Source organism: Alexandromys fortis, unplaced genomic scaffold (assembly GCF_014885135.2).
Source record: "Alexandromys fortis isolate MF-2015 unplaced genomic scaffold, M_Fortis_MF-2015_v1.1 scaffold_157, whole genome shotgun sequence".
Classification (NCBI taxonomy): Eukaryota; Metazoa; Chordata; class Mammalia; order Rodentia; family Cricetidae; genus Alexandromys; species Alexandromys fortis.
In genome coordinates, this window is record NW_026068041.1 from 122,031 (window position 1) to 142,354 (window position 20,324).

The 20,324-nt window shown below is 52.8% G+C and overlaps 1 protein-coding gene across 1 annotated transcript in view; it reads right to left on the reverse strand.

Moving 5' to 3' along the window:
* Positions 1-20,324, reverse strand: part of Cacna1i (calcium voltage-gated channel subunit alpha1 I) — a 96,526-nt gene that overhangs the window by 32,404 nt on the left and 43,798 nt on the right. Inside the window, exons 5-9 of the mRNA XM_050165686.1 lie at positions 17,135-17,294; positions 10,463-10,778; positions 9,110-9,202; positions 6,243-6,555; positions 3,055-3,464 (exon numbers count right to left, since the gene is read on the reverse strand). Coding sequence (XP_050021643.1) covers positions 3,055-3,464; positions 6,243-6,555; positions 9,110-9,202; positions 10,463-10,778; positions 17,135-17,294 — 1,292 coding nt within the window. The remainder of the gene's footprint in view (positions 1-3,054; positions 3,465-6,242; positions 6,556-9,109; positions 9,203-10,462; positions 10,779-17,134; positions 17,295-20,324) is intronic.

Sequence of the window (20,324 nt, forward strand, 5' to 3'; positions counted from 1 at the left end):
CATGCTAGTCAAGTACTCCGCCATCAAGATACACCTGGTCCTTGTTGGTCATTCTCTCTGTCTTCATGAAACACAGGCAGGTCCATAACTGGCTGACTTCCTTTCACCTGTGAAGTCCCTCCAGGCCAGGCCCTACACGGAATACCCACGCCATACAGAGCCTGAACAAACAAATTGTTCACAGGGCTGGCCCGCCATTATTTGAGCAGCAGTGGCCATGCTATAGGCCATGAGCATCTATACTGAGCTCCCCATAGTTAGAGAGGCAGGGGTGACAAGCCAGGACCTCAGCACTTACCCCCTTACAAGTGGTATCCAGAGTTCTCTGCAGGCTTGGGTGGGGTGCAAGGCCCAGTGGAGGCGGGGGGGGGGGGAGGAGGACCCATGACCCTCTCCCCTTTTTCCTTGCATGCCATCTGCAGTCCTGGGCCACCTCACACTGTGGGGCCACCTCAGTGGGGGGATGCTCGAAATAAACCTGGGGGCGGATCAGTTTCCCGCAGAGAGATGTCTGAGAGCCCAGGGCGAGGAACAAAAATACCAGCGGGCTCTGCACAGAGCTCAGCGGAACAATGGCTGCCACTCGGTACTGCTTTAAAAAGCATGGTTTAAAAACGCTTCCTCCTCCTCGCTTCTTCTTTAATTAATTTTTGAGGCTCCAGACAGTGGATGGGAAACTCACCCAGGCTGGTGGCAGAAAGCTTAAACAAAAGATCTGCTAGTAGTCATGGAGTCATGAATGCCTACTAGACAATCAGAATTCACATGTTTGTCCTTCCTGGCCACTGTGTGTGTGTGTGTGTGTGTGTGTGTGTGTGTGTGTGTGTGTTGGGTGTGTGTGTGTTGGGTGTGTGTGTGTTAGGTGTGTGTGTGTGTGTTGGGTGTGTGTGTGTTGGGTGTGTGTATGGAGGGAAGGGTATCTGACTTTTCTGTAGATAGAGGCACTAGCTAGGTAAGCATGTGACTTTCCCAGGGCCACTGTCCGTCAGCAGCAGAACCAAGGTTGAAATCTGGACCATGAATAAAGGATATGGCCCCCGAGTAGCGGCCTTCCAAGTGTGAAAACAAGAAGCCGTGATGCTAGCCTGGAAAATATTTGTGAGGACTCAGGGACACCTTGCTCTCTCTAGGCCTAGAGCTTACTAAGTTCCCAGTACACAATCTGCCTCGGAGGGAGACATCTCAAGGCTGAGGTTGATCTGGGTAGACCCTACTCTTGGGAGGAGCCTCTTCCACCAGGTGGGGACTCCAGGTAGGAGGCAACTGCACACCACGTGACTTCTGCTGTACCAATGGGAGAAGCTCCAGCAGAGTTAGAAAGTTTGGGGCCCGACAAGGTAGCTCGATGGGTAAAGAACAACAAATGGTTGATTTTTTTTTTCTTTTCGAGGCAGGGTTTTTTGTGTAGCCCTGGTTGTCCTAGAACAAGCTCTTAAGACTAGAATGGTGTCAAATTCAGAGATCTCTCTGCCTCTGCGTCCCAAGTGCGGGGATTAAAGGTGTGTGCTATTGTGGCCAGCTCAAAACAATTTTTTAAAGGAAGTCAGCCTGCTCAAGTGGGATACAGCAGGGTCAAGAGGTGAGTCAGAAAAGACCCTGAGCAGACTCATGTAGAGACCGTGACTAGCCCGAAGTCAAGCAGGGGGGCAAAGGAAGAGCTGCCTCTGCTGTGGTGCTGCCTTGGAGAGGCTTCAAAAATCAGAGACCAATGGGGTTCAAATAAACCCACCAGCAAGAAAGAATCCTGATTTGTGGCCAAGTTCCATGGTGTAAATTCTTTCCCCAGAATCCATCTCAAACAAGCAACTATTTGACAACTGCTTGCTACATTCCCAGGTGTGAGAAAACTGGTGCTCACCAGCTGGTTCCAGCAAGCCACAGACAGTGCCCCCTCTGGTAGAGCAGGGCGTAGACACCAGAGCCAGGCTCCGGAGAGCAGCTCTTCCCCCAGCACCTTCCCCAAGAGCGTAAGCCCAGCTGGGTCCCCTGCGCTCTGACCGTCTAGAGCCTTAAGGTGGTAAAGTTTAGTCCTCTCCTCTCACCAGCTTCTCCCTGCAGAGATCCCACCCAGCAGCCCTCCCCAAAGATCTTCTTAATTAAGTCAGAATAGCTGGCAAACCTGCAGTACCAACCGAGTGTCGGGTGGCAGCCCCAGGGGCCACATTTAACTAAATTGAATGAAGCCTGTGCTTGGTGAGCTAATGAGCAGAGAAATGAGGAGTGTGGCCCCCTCTAGGCACAGGGGAGGGCTCTGCAGAATGACGAGGACACCATAGCCAGGGGGGCTCAGAATCCAACTCCTGCTGGGATGTCAATCTTGCCACAGGAGGTGGGTTCAAGCCGGGCTGCTAGCTATCTCTGGGACCTCAGGTCAGTGAGCCTGGGCATTCCCAGCTGGGAAGTGGGGGTGCCCCACCAAGCTGAGGAGCAGTCCAAGGAAGCCACACCCTCCAAAAAAGATTAGTGGACAGGAGCCAGGAAATAGGGTTACTCCAAATGGAGCCAGCATTTGACAGGAGTGCCCTATGAGCTGCAGACTTTGGGGCAGCTTAGGAGGAAAAGAAGCAGGCAACCTCTGAGTTGGGTCCTAACCCATGAAGTCTTATCCTGCCAGTGAACCACATTCATCATGAACCACATTCATCATCCAGTCTTTTTTTTTTGGGGGGGGGGGGCTTCGAGACAGGGTTTCTCTGTAGCTTTGAGCCTGTCCTGGAACTAGCTCTTGTAACCCAGACTGGACTTGAACTCACAGAGATCCACCTGCTTCTGCCTCCCAAGTGCTGGGATTAAAGGCGTGTGCCACTACCACCCAGTTCCATTCATTCTAAAGACACCCAAGAGCATCTACCCCCAAGTGTTGCTTTGGGCAAGGATTTGAAGCCATGTGAAAGGATTAGACCACCCTAGCCAGGGTCAAGGAGATAGATATGGTGGTGGGCTCAGTCTGGCCTGGGTGTGCCCCTCCACCCCTGCCCAACCTGAACCCAGTGCTCCACACTGGCCTGCTTCTCCCTACCCCCCACCTGGCCCAAGCCCTGTACCCTCACTGGCCTGTTCATGGTGCTCGATGCCCATGCTGACAGTGTTGACCAGGATGGCCATCATGATGCCTCTGTTGAAGTACTTGCTGTCCACGATGCCCCGCAGCTTGGCTCGTGTCTCTCTCCACACATCACCACACAGTCGGGCTGCTCCGTCCTCCTGCTTCTCTTCCTTCCCCAAGCCTGAGGAGGCCCCATCCTCACTGCTCTGGGGTCCATCCCCGTCGGCTTCAGCCTCCGCGGAGCCACCAGAGCCAGAGCCTTCCTGGCCTGAGTCTGTGCTGCCCGGGCCCGAGGGCCGCCTGCCTGCCTCATGCTGGCAGCGTGGGCAACTACTAGGGTCAGAGGTCAGAAGAGCAGAGATGGGCTGCACCAGAGTGTGGGGCGTGGGGTCCAGGGGACTGTGTCGTGGGCACAGCTCTGAAAAACAAACAGAGAGCAGCATTAGTGTCCAAATCGGGTCCCCAGCTGCCACTGCCTGAAGCAAGTGAAGTCCGCCTGGTGGGCCTGGTGCTGCTTGGGAAAACATTTTATCTCCACCCGGGCTTTGTCCCTGTACAGAAGCAGGGATGGAGGACCCACCCACCAAAGTTGCAAGAGGATTGTCTTCACCTCAGTCCGTGCTAACTCTTGGTCATCTTTGACCTTGATTTTGGGCCAGTCACCCAAGGGGACCTTCCCAGGCACAGTTATAAGAATCTGAGACCACAGGTCTGCATGGAAAGTGGACGCCCCTCAGAGGAAGCTATGGTAGCTTTGGCATTCCCCACTTTGCTCATCTGTGTGAAGTTCTCAGGGAGGAGGCACAGCCCCAGATGAGGCAACCTCATTCTCTGGGTTCCCAGGACTTCCCTTCATACAAAAGTCAGGCTAAATGGGGACGGGGCAGGAAGGATCATAACAGATGGGGTCTGTGGCCCCCATAATCTCATAGGGAGTGGCACTATTAGGAGGTGTGGCTTTGTTGGAGTGGAAATGGCCTTGTTAGAGGAAGTGTGTCACTGTGGAGGCGGGCTTTGAGGTTTACTATGGTCAGGATACCAACTAGTGTCTCAGTCAACTTCCTGATGCCTTCTGATCAAGCTGTAGCTAGCAGCGTGTCTGCCGTGCTCCCAACCATGCTCCTCACCATGATGATAATGGACTGAACCTCTGAACTGTAAGCAAGTCACCCCAATTAAATGTGGCCACGGTGTCTCTTCACTCCGATAGAAACCTAAACTAAGACAGTGTCTGAGGCTTTCAATGCTGGGCTAGCCTTGAATCGCCTGGGCTACCCTTGGATCTGTAAGCCAATTCAAAGAGATGTCAGGAGGCTTCCCTCTAACTAGTTTGGTTTCTTCTTTTTATTTCTTTTTTTTTTTTCTCTGTTTAGCCCTGGCTGTCCTAGAACTCATTCTGTAGACCAGGCTGGCCTCAAACTCAGAGATCTACCTGCCTCTGCCTCCCAAATACTGGGATTAAAGGCATGAGCCACCGTGCCTGGCTGGCTTCTTATTTATGCTTTCCTATATCGTAGTGACATAAGCACATTTTGCTTGAATAAGACAAAGAAAAAGGGCGCTAATGGGAAAGAAGAGCAGGAACCCCTGCACTTTTCCACACCGGCTTCCAATACTGCAAAGCAACCAGATGCCCGAGCCACTCTGCTCCAGCCTTGGAGAATTAAAGCCCTGCTCAGCCACATCACTACTAGACTCAGGAAAAGAAGGTCTGGAGGCCCGAGGAGTGGAGGAACTAAAAACGTGAAGGGCTTCCCCCCACAGAGTTCCAGGGTGAGGGTGGTGGCAACAGCAAGAAGCCCTCCTAATACTCACACCCCTAGGAAGAGCTAGCCTTGCCCAGACCCCAGCTCCCCTCTCCACTTGCAAGTCTAGCCCACAGGTCACCTGGAACCACATCTAGATGGCTAGCATCTGAGGACAGTGGGCAACTGTCTGGTCTCCACTGGTCCCTAACTGGCAGGGTGAGAGAGCTGGGAGCATGGAGCCAGGGCCTGGGCAGTAATTGCTCTGGAGAAGGAGATGGGTAGCCCCGTGGTGTTCAAGTTCCTAAGGAGAACAGGACATGCCATGCCCCACAGCTGCTCCAAGGAACAGTCCTGGGGCCTGCCAATTTCTCAGCACCAGCTGGGAGAAAGTGGACCAAACCTGGAGTCCCCTGGTAGCCTGGGTGGCCTCCACTTAGGGTTGGGTGCATTTGCAGCTGGAGACAGACACTCAGCAAGGCCCAGCACCTCTGACACTCTATGGGGCCGGGCCTTTCGTTGACATGCCAAACCACTTAAGTGATGTCCTCATCTCCCTGGACCTTGGTTTTCCCCTCTCAGAACTGGAGACACCATTTTTAGTCTGCCCCCTTCTCAGGACTCTCTCTCTCTCTCTCTCTCTCTCTCTCTCTCTCTCTCCCTCTCTCTCCTTGCAACAGGGTCTCATGTAGACCAACCTGACCTTGAATTCACTATGTAGCTAAGGATGCCCTTGAACTTCTGATCCTCCAGTTCTATGTCCCGAGCACCAGGATTACCACCGTGCCCCATGGGGCTTGAATCTCGAGTTTTCTTTCACACGTGCTCAGCAAGCACGCTAGCCACTGCACTACGTACCCAGCCGAGAATATCCTTTCTAAGCTGAACACCAGACTTACACAAATAGTCCAGCGCCACTCAAGCACGAGGCAGGAGCAGAGGATGGGGACAAGGGGCCCCATGTGCCATGGCATGCACTGCCCATGTGCCAGGAGCCTGACATCATTACTCAGGTGTGCTGGTAAGCAGGGAACTCAGGTGTGCTGGTAAGCAGGGAACAGCCATGGGAGCCACAGTGGGAGATGATGTGGGCGGTGACAAGAGGGAGGCTAGTCTTACAAGGCTGCCAACCAATCACTGTGCACTTGACTTTCAAGTGTAGGTTCAAGGGAGTGGCACCCAGGTTTGCCTGAAGAACTTGGGAGAATTTCTCCAGGGAGAGGGCTACCCCACACAGGCCGGACAGGGAATAGGGCAAGGGATGAGGAGAGCAGATGAGTCCTGGATAGGCCCTAAGGGAAACACCAGAGTCTAAAATGAATCCTTGGGATCCCACATCTGATATGGACACCTCTTGCTCCAATAGGCATGACCCGCTTGTAATATTGCCATTCTGAGACCCCCCCCTCCCCAGGTCATGTTATATGAGCTGCAGGGGCAAGGCCACTTACTGCGGTGGCTGGGCTCCTTGGCATGGGGCCCAGGCTTAGCAGGGGCCTGTGTCCCCGAGCCTGTGGCCTGACGCCGGTTCTGCACGGCCTGGTAGAGGCCCAGGGCACGGCGTTTGGCCTTGCGAAGGATGTGACAGACATACTGGAAGATCTCCTCATAGCAATCGCCAGGCTCGGCGTAACTGGCCACCGTGCTGGAGGACAGGTAGCGCTGGCGCTGCTCCAGCATCAGCCGGTGCTCCCGTTGCTTGGTCTCCGAGAACTGGGTCGCTATGACAACGAGGCACAGGTTGATCATGAAGAAGGAGCCCACCTGTGACCAACAGGAGGAAAGGACAGGAACAGGGGGCAGAGGGAACAGTGGGGCCAAGGAAGTAAAGAGAGGAGTAGAGCCAGCAAGAGGGCACAGGAAAAGGGGACAGAGATAGAGAATGGGTTAGCAAGAGCAGGAGACAGAGAAGGAAGCCAGAGACAGCAAAAATGGGGAAGGGGGGAGCGAACAGACCAGAGGCACAGAAGAGAGGACAGAATACACAGCAGAGAGACAGCAAGACAGGGACAGCCAGAGCACAGAGAGTCAAAGACAGAAAGGGGGAAAGAATGGGAGGGAGAGAGGAGAAGAGAGAGAAAAGAAAGGAGATGGGGAGAAGGGGGGAAGACAGCGAGAGGGAGGAAGGGAGAGAGAAGCAGCATGGGGGCACATGGAGAAGGCAGAGTTGGTGGAAACAGACAGACAGAGGTTCAGGGAAGATGGAGGGGCCCAGAGAGACAGAAACACAGACACAGATGGGACAGGAAAAGATCACTGAGTCCTTGCAGGGGAAGGCACAGCCTAGGTGACTTCCCAGATCAGACTAGGACTGCATCCAAGCCCAGGCCCCATCAGGACCAAGGCCTGGCCTCCCTATCCACCCATGTAGGACAGAGATGCTGAAGCCAAGAGGAAAGACACAATCCTTCAAGTCACTGAAGCTCCTGAGTCCTGCTCACTGGCATGGACTTCGGCTGCGTGCTGGAGGGGGGAGATGGAGCCGGGTAGCCCTACTGTATCCCATCTAACTATTCTGGTACCAGCCATCTCCCCTGGTACTCACTAACCCTGAATGAGCACCTCTGGCCTGGCAGGAGAGATGTGGCCTCCAGCCTCCTGGGACATCACCCACAGGTACATGCAGATGGCTGCCCCAGTCACTGGCTTATCCTTCTTTCCTCTCCCTGTTACACACAACTGGAAGGGCTAAAGGCGAAGAGGACTTCCTGGCCCAGAGGACTCTGGAAAACAGACTGCCTCTTAGACAAAGAGATGGCCAGCAGTCCTCTGCTCCATCGTCTTCTCCATAGCATTTCCCAGAGAGCTGCATTGCCATGCCTGGACTGGTTAGGGACACAGGAACCAGAGAGATTACACTCTGCCCCCTGTATGGTCACCACCTAGCCTTTGCCCAGCAGTGGTTGCCATGGGTGACCCAGGCATCCCTCGTCCTCTCTGAAACTGGAGCAAAGTGGGGACAGGACTTTCCTAACCAGAGGAGTGCTGGGAGCTGTGTGTGAAGATGGAAGACCCCCCATCAGCCTGCAGATGGTACCCTCTGTCCAGAGACAGGACACTTGAGACTCAAGCAACCCCAATAACATCAGGGCATATTTACTGATCAGTTACTGGATACCAAGGGTATACAGGCTCCCAGCCGCGTCCCAGCTAACCCTCCCCATCACCTGGGTACTGTGTTGTCACTGTCCCGTCTCACAGAGTCCGTGAGTAGCCTGCCTCAAATCATACCATGAGTCAATGGCTTCCTGTGGCAGAGGATTGAGCACCTGCATCCCTCCAGCCTTATGGGCATCTATCATGATACCTAAGGCTCTATATGTCATTGTCACCTGTCAGCCCTTCCTTCCCAGACTATGAGCTCCTTGGAGTGGGGCAGGGCCTGGATCCCTGCTCTGTCCCTAGAACTCAGCCCATCTTTCCGGGATGTTCTGTTGAAAATTTTCTGAATAGCCAGTGAAGCAGAATGAAATCCTGGCCCTTCTTTCTTTCCTCCACGATCTCTCCTGAGTCCAAGGCCCCAGGGTCCCCAGGAAACCACTGGAGTTACATCACAGCAGGTGTGTCTCTGGTCAGCAGCCAGTCTCTCCAAACTCCTCAGTCAAGGTGTTCCTCATTGGGAGCCAAGCTTGCCTTCCCCCACCACCAGTAAGCTGCAGAACTCAGCCTTCATGCTGGGGAGCGAATACAGCTCTCCCAGAGGCCTGGCCTCCGCGGATTATGCTAAGGGAGAAGCCACAGGCAGGCAGGACAAGGTGGACATTGGAAAGCAGGGACAGGAAGTGCTAACCTAGAAGGGCGGAGAGACCCCTGCCTCCATCACCTGGCCACAGACAGAGCTGCAGAGAATCCAGAGTTCAAAGACTTTCCCAGAGCTCCACCAAAGCCAACCTCCCACCCTATGTCTTGCCTAGGAACGAGGTCCATGCCATCAGTCAAAGCATCTTGACTTCCCCAGGAAAAATGGGGACCAGATGGTACCCCTGGGAAGCTCCATTTTGGAACTATACCCCTGGCTAAAGCCCTGGAAGAAGATAGGGGCAGAGAAAGACAAGCAGAATCAATGGGGCAGAAGTTAATGTAGAGAGATGAGAAGTGAAGGCGAGGGGAAGTGATGAATGCTCCCAGCCACAGCCCTGATGAGTCCCTTCAATCACCGGCTGCTTGGCTGCATTTAAAATATTCCCTCCTTGGAGACGGATTGCCGACGCCTCTGGCTGCCTCCTGTCTCACCAGGCTCCCCTAGCCCACCCCTCCTCTCCCTCCCACCCAGACCTAGTGCTGTGGTACACGGTCCTGAACTTGCCCTGATACTTACTATGATGAGCAGGATGAAGTAGATGAAGTTGTAGAAAGAGTGTGCATCCATCACGTAGTACATGATCTCCACCCAGCCTTCCAGCGTGATCACCTGCAGCCAGCATGAGGAGAGGGCGGAGTCTAAGACACTGGGCCCTCCTGAGCACCCCAAGGGCTGGGGTAGGGGGCAGCATGGATACAGAAACCAAGGTTCAAAGAGACACTGGTGTTACAACATCACACTGCCAGGCAGGAGGGGAGCAGGGACTCCCACACGATGGAGAAGCAGAGAACCCTGCACTTAAAGCGCACTGACTTCTTCCGTACACTGACAGTAGAGCTCCCAGCGAGGCTGAGGTGTGACAGGTCAGCTGACTGCCATTCAGAGACTAGGAGCCACCTGGGGCTAAGCACTGGGGCCTCCCTGGCTCAGCCTTACCTTCGCTTGTGGCAAAGCATTGAGCAGCCTCCACCCTCTGGGCTGACCAACCAAGAGACCCAAAACACAGTGGCTGAGCATGAGTTCAGTTGCCGCCCGGCTCTGAATCTCTGTTATGACCCTTCCCAGAGCAGAGTGGGAGCCCCCTGCCCTCCTCTGCTCTCCTTCTCCTCTTCCTTCTGGAGACAGCGGAGCCTCACGGCACAGGGGCTGGCATCCCCACTCACGGCACTGACTACTTGTCAGGGACCCAAGGGAAGGGGTTTGTTAGCACAGTGCACCAAAATGAAGAGTACATTCAGTATGAATAGGAGAAGACCGAGGCAGAGACAACCCCCCCCAATGTCCTACAGCCCCTGTTTCCCAAACGAACCATGCCTAGTTCCCTCAAGAGTACAGAGATGGAGTTGGTACAGGAGCCACAATGGTCTGCACAATGGCTGCATGGGTGCAATGGCCCCAGGGTGAAAGCATCTTCTCTGCCAGCTAGTCATGCTCTGCCCAGGCCTGCCCCAGTTGTCACCGCTCTTGCAAAGACTTTCCTTAGCACGGTGGGCCTTGCTTTGGCTCAGCCCAGACCTTCCAACAGAGTCATGCCCTGCTTCTGCCCTCTGTGAACAGAACTCCCTGCTCTGACCCAACCCACTTGGGCATCTGTAAGGAACAAAGGTTTAGAGAGGAGCCCAAGTGGATAGAAATCTTGATTGGCTATTTAGCCACCGCAGACTCCTTGGCCAACAGGCATGGTTTCCTCCTTCAAACATTGAGTTTCCTGCCCGCAAAGTGAGCAGGATGAAGCCTAGCCCACCAGCATGTTGGACAGATCTCAAGGAGTGGATGACCAAGTCCAGCTCAAGACTTTACCTGCTGAGTAAGGCTGCCAGCCAGGTCACCCACTGCTGGCCGACCAGTCCGGGGCCTGAATGTTCTCACCTGGAAGATCACAATCCAGGCATAGCCGATGTTGTCAAAGTTGATGGCGCCCTTGTGCGGGTTGGCATTGCCCGTGCGGCAGACGTTGTAGTAGCGGTTCCAGTTGACGCAGAGGCCGCTGGCGTTCAGGTCTTGGCGCCCCGCCCCAAAGTCATACACATCATCTTTGGACAGGCAGCATTCTCGGCCCTGCTCCTTCAGTGGGGGAATCTCGTGACAGCCCATGATGCCGTTGTCCCCCGACAGGGAGCAGATAAAGGGCATCTCGTCATCCTCCTCGGGCTGGTAATAAGGGGGTAGGGCCACATCCCCTTGTCTGCCATAGAAAAAAAGCAATCAAAGAACGACAGGGGAGAGTCACTTCCAGGTGTACCAGGTAAAGAAAGGCCATGCTGTGGCAAGACTGATATAAGGCCCCATTACCGCCTCCGGGCTCAGGAACATGTAGTCCCTTCCTGAGACACTCTTTCTCACTTCTTTTTTTGTTTTGTTTTGGTTTTTTGTTTGTTTTTCGAGACAGGGTTTCTCTGTAGCTATGGAGCCTGTCCTGGAACTAGCTCTTGTAGACCAGGCTGGCCTCAAACTCACAGAGATCTGCCTGTCTCTGCCTCCCGAGTGCTAGGATTAAAGGTGTGCGCCACCACCACCCAGCCTCCCACTTCCGTTACAATCACAAAAGTCTCTATGGGTCTATTGTGATCCCTTTCCACGATTCTCTCCTCTGAGGAACCTTCCCCGGAGGATCCTCCCCTCCACAGAGCTAAGTCAGGGCTCCCTGAGCTACACAGTGGCCTGGAACAGATGCCACCCAGCTTCCTGGCTGGCCCAGGCCACCGTGTTTGGAAAGGACAGAGAAAGAACTCAGCTAGCAGCCACTACATTTTGCTGACCAGCAGATGAGGGAGTGTGTGGCCCTGGTCTGATCTCTTCCACCCCTGAGCCTGGATTAACTCATCTATGATACTTGGTCATAAGCTTGGCCCACCACACAATCACAAATGATATCCCATTGTGATCTTAACTATGGAACCCAGCTAGACGGTTCAAGGAAAAACCATCCAGACAGGGTTTCAAAGTAAAAAGGTAAGTGGAAACTGGAGGACTCTGAGACAAGTAATGAGTCTAATGTGCTGTTCTATAAAACAGGGGCCTTAGTGGAGACCACAACACCCAGAGACAGAGATGTGTCTTAAGGCAAACACAAAAGTCAGCACTCAGGAGGCTGAGGCAGGAGGATTATGAGTTGGGGGCTAGCCTAGGATAAGTGTTAAGTTCATGGTCAGCCTGAACTGAATGACAAGATGCTTTCTTTTCTTGATTGGCTGGTTGGTTGGCTGGTTGCTTGAGACAGGTCTCATGTAGCCCACGCTGTCCTTGAACTTTCTGTACAGCTAACAATGACTTTAAACTCTAGATCCTGTGATTTCTGCCTCCTGAGTGCTGAGATCATAGGTACATGTCAGTACACCTGTTTGGAAACGCTATGTCAAAAAAAATATTAATCTAATTTAATTAAAGACAAAAGGGAAGGAAGGAAGGAAGGAAGGAAGGAAGGAAGGAAGGAAGGAAGGAAGGAAGGAAGAAAGGAGAAAAAAACAATCAAGTTTAGGGTAGCAATGGCGCATGTCTTTAATCTCAGCACTCAGGAGGCAGAGGCAGGAGGATCTATGTAAGTTCAAGGCTGGTTGGTCAACATAGCAAGTTCCAGGACAGCCAAGGATACGGAGACACCCTGTCTAATAAAACAAAAGCGAAAACAAAAAAATAACAAACAGAAATAACACCAACATTGTCTCCTCTCATATGAATGGTCACCCCGAGGTTCTGTACCAAAGTGTGAAAAACGTAAACAGGCACTCACACCGTTGGTGAGAGCGTAAACTGCACCACCCCTGTGGAAGGCAATTCATCAACGTCCTTTAACAATCAAAATGTCACAACCAACCCCGCAAAGGTTCACGACCACCTGCTTCCAATACAAACATCACCTTATTCCCCTGCAGAATGGCCGGACCATGCCCCCACGTGGTTCTGGGAAGGCTGAATACGCATTAAACAAATCACCCTTGACGTCACCGCACCCATCATGCGCCACAAGCAAAATTCTTTGTGATAGAGTAGGCCAGACTGAAAGATGAAGCCAGAAATCTTTTGAGAATGTTTTTTTCTGAACTCAGGCTCTGAGATTAGTTCAATACATTAGAAAACTGAAGGGGATTGGGGGCCGAGTTTTTGCTGCTCAAAAACACCATTAGCAGACAGAGTTGAACAGCCGCTCCTTGGGACTCTTACCTATGAGTGTGTTCACTGCGTGAGCGAGCACACTGCTATTACTTATCCAACTGTCAATTTGGGTCATTTCTGGGTATGGGGCCCTTATGATTCAGAACTACTCTTGTCCACATGCTTGAGTGGGCACAAGTCATCTCTCTCTCTCTCTCTCTCTCTCTCTCTCTCTCTCTCTGTGTGTGTGTGTGTACGCACATGTACATGGGGGGGGGGGTATTTGTAAGCAAAGGTGACTGACTTCCTAAGGTCTTTCTGCCAAAGCATCATAAACACAGGAACTGCAGGTGTGAGCTACCACTCCCAGCTAACGCTCAATGGCTGTAATTTTCTTTTTTCTTTGTAGTGCTGAATGCTGAACCCTGGAGCCTCATGCATGCTAAGAGAATGCTCTGCCAGTAGAGCTACCCCATTGGCCCTATCCAGCAAGCCTTTCTTCTGAGTAAAGCCCCTGGGTACCACCTGGCAATCCAAGAGTGTGTTTAGCACTGGGTCTGTCCAGCCTTTCACAATGCATCCTGAAACCACCCTGATGATCCACCAAGAGCTCCCTGAACACAGCAGAACATCCATCGCTTGCTCTGTGTCTGTGGCAATAATGGTCCTTCTCATTTAAACCATCCTGGTGGGGTACTGTGGTACCTCGCTGTCATTTCAATTACAACCCCCTTAAGACCTGGAAGGAGAAGGGCCTCTCCAACTACTCATCCGCCACTCCTGCAGCCCCTTGAGAGGTCTCTGGTAAGGTCTTTTGGGCCATTTTTAATTGGATCCTCTTTGCTTTCTTAGCGGCGTATAGTCATTCTTTTTATGTCCTGGATTTGAGTTCTCTGGTGGATGTGTGTATAGCAAAGTTTTTGCTTCAGTCTGTTCTTTTTTTGGATTTAATCACTCCTGCAAACCGAAAGACATCTTAAAGTCACAATTCTTCAAGGTTTCCAGTTCACTGTGGACATCAACCCAGACGGGAGGTGGTGTCCCTGGCTCTACAAGTGATGGATGGAGAGACTCGGGAGATCTAGGACTCGGGGATCAGTGCAGCTAGCATTGAGGAGTGATGAGCTCACCCCCATCTGTAGGTGATGACCACTTGCCATTACTGAAGACCCTCCTGTCAGTCTTCCCCCTGGTGCTCTTCTGCCAGCCCTACTCCATGAATTCAGAAACCCCAGGGCAGTTGTGCCAGAGGCCAGCCTACACCCAGATACCAGTTCAGATAACCAGTCAATAGCATGGACAGCCCAGCCCCGATCCCACACTTGCCCACCCCCAGCCCTCCTTCCTCTGTGGCGTGGCTGAGCCCCTCTCCTGGGGTTCTCAGGGCTCTGCTGCTGCCAGCCTTAGCTCGCCAAGCGCTTGCTTTGCATAAGGACCTGAGTTCAGATCCCCACCGCCTTCATATAAACCAGTCATGGTGATTTGTGCCTATAACCCCAGTGCCAGGGAGGTTACACGTGAGGGTCCCAGAGTCTGCGGGCCAGCTCATCCGGCCAAATCAATCGATTCTAGTTTCAGTGAGAGACTCTGTCTCAAAATAAAATAGAATAAGGTGGAGCACAATCAAGGAGACCCCCAAACATTGGCCTCTGGCCTCTACACATGTGTACACATGTGTGTACTGGCCATAAACACGTTCCCACAAGCCAGCAGATAAGGATAATCTGCTTTTCGCACAGGATGTTGGAAGAAAACCGAACTGGTCCTGATGAGCACAGTGTCCAGTGTGTACCAAGAAACCCATGAACACCAGCTGTCTTTCTCCAAGACCAGATCCGGGCCCATCCTGTCACTCAGTGCTCATTTAGTTAGGGCTGCCATCCATATCTGTGGCACCAGACTGAGGTGAGCTCACACACCCAGGATTGCAGGTGCCATTCCCAATAAATAAACAGTCATGCACACGCACACGTGTGTGTGTGTGTGCGCGCATACACACAGAACTTCCCAGGCTGGAGGAACACACATGACGTCATACATGGCTCACTCCTACTCAGTGCTTTGTGAGGTCAGACACCATCCTAGCATTCCACATTTTCTAATTTGAGGCATTCCCAAAACAACTCTGCGGTAGAGACACTGAGGTACGAAGTTGCCGAAGCCACATGGCTAGCAGGTGGCAGAAGCAGAATTTGACCCTGAAGTCCTGACTCCATTGCTTCAGTCCCCACCTGCACAGCAGTGATGGAAGGCTCTGTCACACCCTTGGCCTTGCTCTCTTCCCAAGCCTGAAGTACGGTCAGCCTCTACCAGTGAGGCCTGTAAGTCAAGGCCCCCTGTCCTGAGAGCATGAGCTCTCAGAGCTCAGGAGAGTCCCCCAGCCTTGCCCTATGGTCCCCTCGCTCCACTCATATTTGGAACTCCTCTTCCAGATGGACCAGCTACACACTGGGCCCCTTAACACTGAGGCCCAGGCACGTCCACAGCTCTGTGCCCCCATCTTCCCCCATCTTAGCCAAAGCAGGGCTGAAGCCACTTCTCAGGGTCTGGACAGGACAAGGAAACAGCCAACCTCCAACCAGCACATAGACTCTCCTGCTGCAAAGCCAAGGAGAACCAGCCTTCTTCCCAGCCCGCCGCTGTGCAGTGTTCGCATTCACTCATTCACCCTCCATCCATCCATTCATTCATTCGCGATCTCATTCATGCTATCATCTAATTAGTCCCTCATTCATTCATAGTGAAGAAATTAGGCCTCTGTTCCAGGTCCTGAGAAAACAGTGAGGACCAACGATTCCTGGTCTTGGGGAGAACTCACATCCGAGGGTCCCCCCAAGACCAAGTATGCAACTGCTCCAGAGACTTCCCAAATCCTCAAGCTGACAAATGGGACCATTGCAAGAGAAGATCAGCCAACACGGAAGCTTAGCAGAGAGTGTGTCCACTGCTTGGGGAAGAGAAAGTGATCCTCCGGCAGAAGGTGACATGAAGGCTGAGCATGTCTGTGACATGACAGGGCCAGTCACAGAATGCTGTAAAAGATCCACATGGGACAGGACGGGGCATGGATGTGCTACCAACACTCAACGCCAAGAGGTCACACACATGCTACTCTGTGAAGGCCTTCCCCGCTTCCTGCCCCTGACTACTGGTCTCTGTTGAGCGCTCACAGAAGTGGAAAAGGCCCTCTTCCACTATCCATGGGGCCCTCACCCAGCAAGGTGTCCCTTCCCTGGCCTACCCAGGTACCCCACCATTCCCCACAGCACAGCAATGTCCCTACCCAACTTTTACCTCCCGTTACATCGCATTACACCTAACATTCCGAACCCTGAAAAGGGAGACTGATCCCAACTTAGGCAGTGTCCCTACACCACACATCCAGAAGAGCCTGAGCAACCAAACCCTAGCCTGATGCTCCCCATGGGTGCCCTAGCTCAACTAAGGGCAGACCCTGGGTACATCTGCCAGGATAAAACAGACATGGTTGCTATTTCATTTCAGCCTCCCTGGAGCCTGGCACACAGCAGCAGCCCAATGGCTTGTGGAAAGCTTTCTTCCAATCACATAGGGCGTGCACATGCACTGGGTAGCCCTCATCACTTAGAAAGAAGGGATTCTAAAGACATCGCTTTCAGAAATTAAACCTGTCTTTTAAGCAGATATTGACATTCTGCCTTGGGGGTACCTGGCTCCCACTCTGGACCCAGCAGCAGGTTGTGAGTTGATCCTGTGGTGGCACACAACACACACACAACACACAACACACACACAACACTCACACAACACACACGCACAACACACACATACACACACACAACACACACACCTCCTTGGGTTCTGGGCTCTGAAACTTTCTATCCTTTTCAATATTCAGGCCTCCCTCTCTCTTCCTATCCAGCCTTCCCAAACTGGCCATTCCTATTTTGCTGGCCTGATTCTCAGTTAGCAAATGAGTTAGTAAGAGGTGGGTCAGAGTCAACAGGAGTAGAGCAGGTTGGGGATGAGGGTAGAAGTGGGGGGTGCTGGCTAGTTTTTTATAGCACCTTGACACAAGCTAGGGTCTTCTGAGAAGAGGGAATCTTAATGAGAAAATGTTTCCATCGGATTGGCTTGTCGGCAGATCTGTAGGACGTTTTCTACTGATGACTGATGTGGGAGGACTCTGTGGGAGGACTCAGTGTGGAGCCTACCACTCCCGGGCTGGCGGTACTGAATTCTATTAGAAAGCAGGCTGAGCAAGCCATGAGGAGCAAGCCAGTAAGCGGCAGCCCTCCATAGCCTCTGCATCAGCTCCTGCCAAAGGTACCTACTTCCTGTCCTGACTTCCCTGGATGATGGACTACGAGCTGTAAGATGAGACAAACCCTTTCCCCTCCAAGGCGCTTCTGGTTTCAGTGTCTGATCACCGCAGTAAGAAGCATAATTCAGACAGGGTAGGGAACTCACATGGTGAAGTTCTCCTCCAGGAAGCAGCGGTTCCGCAGCAAGCCTGCCCACAGCTGCACGCCAATGATGCCGAAGATGAAGAAGACGAAGAAACAGAGCAGGAGCACATTTCCCAGCATGGGCAGCGTGTCGAGCAGGAGGTTCACCAGGATCCGCATGCCTGGGAGAGGAACGGCAGAGAAGGAGGCATCAGAGAAGCCAAGAGAACAGGTGAAAAAGCTGAGGGGTGTTTGGAGGAGAGATGGAGTCTCCTGCTCCTGATGGGATGACCGGAGGACCTCACTCGTCCATATCTGCCCCAGCACCCACAAAGTCAGGAAAATGGCTCTGGGCCCTGACGCACTTCCATGAGATCCTGGGTGAAGCAGCAGACATTTATGGAGCCCTCTTTCAGGTGACGAGTGCTGTCGTGGGGCTGTGCACAAGAGCACGTTTAGCACAGTTAGAGCACATGGAGAGTCTGTTCAGGCTCTCCTTCAGCCTTCACAGTAACCGCTTGAGGCTGGCAATAGTGTTTCTGCTTCGTACAGGAGGTTCAAAGAACCCGCTGGAGACCCATTGCTAAGAAACAGAAGGATGTGAATTCAAGCTGTTGCCCGATACTGAGTCTAGCCCTCCTCCTATGACCAATCCTCTCACCTCTACTGATGGCTCTTCTTGAAGTACCCTATCAAACACCTATTCATCCACCATAGCCAGCCCTGAGACATCTCATTCTGCAAAGCTGTCCAGACCTTTTCTCGCCCAACCCTCTACTCCCCTGCTCCAGGCAATCTCCGCAGCTCCTAGCCTAGGCTGCCTTGTACAGTTAAGTTTGTATGCTACACAACCCTGAGAGGGCTTATTTGAATCAACATTTGACCCTAAGGAATATTTATCTGTCTGCCTTCCTGTCCTGTCTACTAGGCTGTAAATTCCTGGGGACAGGGTCTGTGTCTGAATCGCCTCAGTGTTCCCAGAAGCCATCGGGGCCTAACCCACAAGATAAGCGTCATCAATGTCTGTTGGATGCCTGCTCGTGAACAGGACTGGAAAAGAGAGGAAGGCTGGAGGGGGAGGGGTAATGACGACAAGTAGGAGAGCTGGTCCTGTTGGATTGTGATTTACCCCAGTGTGATGCTGAGGTGGTTATTAATGAGGATAATTATCGTGGATTTGCATCACGCACTCAGCGTGGAGGGATTTCCAATCAATAATTAATGTCCACCCCCATCTTTCCTCCCCTCAAATCTAGGTCAGAGTCCACTCAGGAAAAGCAACGGGGCTCCCTGGCAGGCTGCATCATCCAGCTGAGAACAGTCAGGGCCAAGGCTCAGCACCCCATTGCCTTACATCCACCCCCTAACATGGGAACAAGGGGTACATACTAGGGGAGACAAAAAAAAAAAACAGGTTACCGCAGGCTCCCCAAAACAGACCAAAGGACTCTAGTCAGCCAACTTCAGGCCTTTCTGGGACTGCAATCATTCATCCATGCATGCATGCATGCAGGCATGCATTTATCAAGCAGTAGATTGTCACCGCAATGCTGAGAATTCCCCCTCAGAGCTCACAGCCCAGCAGCAGGGGTCAGGGACAGCAGTGTTGAGCAAAAGGACCACCGCCAAGGACACGTTTGTAGGGGGGATGCAGTAGGGCTGGGCCCTACAGGATGTGAAGAATCGGGGGGGGGGGGTTAGAGGAAGTATAGCTTGTGAACATGCAGAGCTGTCTGGAGACAGGCCTGGGGTTACTGTAGAGGCCTGGGCCACTGTCATCAGCAGATCTCGGAGCAGGCACAGCTCTTGAGTCGCCCTGGACTCTGGGAAATGAAGTCCTAGGGTCCACGCAGAGGCAGCTGATGGAGAGAAGGCTGGACCAGAACTACCCTGAGGAGGCCACAGGCTCCCCTCACTCCGCCACTCACTAGCACTACGCCAGCCTAACTACTCCTGGCTGCTCCCAAGGGTGGCCTTTGTTGCTCAATTAATTACATTTCCCTTGTTCTCCAGGATATTGAGATTCTGAGCTGCCGGTTCCGTTCCCTGACGAGCAGCCCTTTCCCTCCGTTCCCCTCTGCCCAGGGGCCCAGCTTCCCTCCCAGGGCTCTCCAGGGCCTGGGGAGTCCCAGGGCTACAGAGGCAAGGTGTAATTAGGTAATTATGGATTTAGCACAAATTGAATTCATCCATGGCTGCCCAGGGAATTGAGACTACAGGATTAGGAGCCAGGCAAGGCCCTGAGGAGCCTGGATAAGCCTTCCTTTACACACTCGGTGTAGTAAGTAGCCAAGACTAGCAGGACACTGATGCTCTTCCTCCAGTGCCCTAGTGCCAGGCACATGAAAAAGAAGAGGTGGGAAGAAGCGAAAACAGAGACATAAACAGGAAAGCAGAAAGAAATGAAGACAGAGAAGGGGGACCTGGGTAAGAAGACATGGGAAAGGGGGGCTGAGGGAAGGGTAGGTGCATGGGACTTCTCTCTCTCGACATGCTTTCTCCTCCTCCAGGCAGCCTTCCTGGGTTCTCGCCATACCTGGTCAAAAGTGCCCATCCTCTAGCATTGCTGCCCCCTCCCAATCCCAATCTCCCTCTCTTAGGCTGGGCTTACTTTGGGTGCGATCAGCCTGGATCAGGAGCCAAGTGGCCCTTGATGGAGACATTGGCCCCAAGAGTGTAGCTAAGGACCTGTTCCCCCGTCAGTAAGAGACAGAGGATACAGGACATCTGATGTAGATCATCCCTGGTGGCACCCAGCACAGACCGGATGAAGAGTGAAGTTCTAGTCCCAGCTGGGTGTTTGCCTCTGGGGCCACAGTGGCTGTAGGAGCCTCATTTATAGGCAGGCGGTCCCATGTGTGCACATATATTTGATCTGAGAGCTTGTATATATACATACATACACACACACACACACACACACACACACACAGAGGCGCACGCGCACACGAAAAGAGGCACACACATCTTCTACAGCTCAGCCCACAGCCCATTCCAAACGTTCCTATGAGGATGGCTGTGGGTTCACTCCTGGAAGCAGGCCTGGCCCATGCCACCACAGACCCCATTTTCCTGCTTCCCTCCTGACCAGCACATACTCAGAAGGGCATCTCACTCCTCTGGTTCTCTCTGTCCTGGGAATGGGCTGATACCTGACTTGAGCCCACTCCTCCTCCGTCAAAACGCGTACCACCCTGAATGACTTCTCTAGG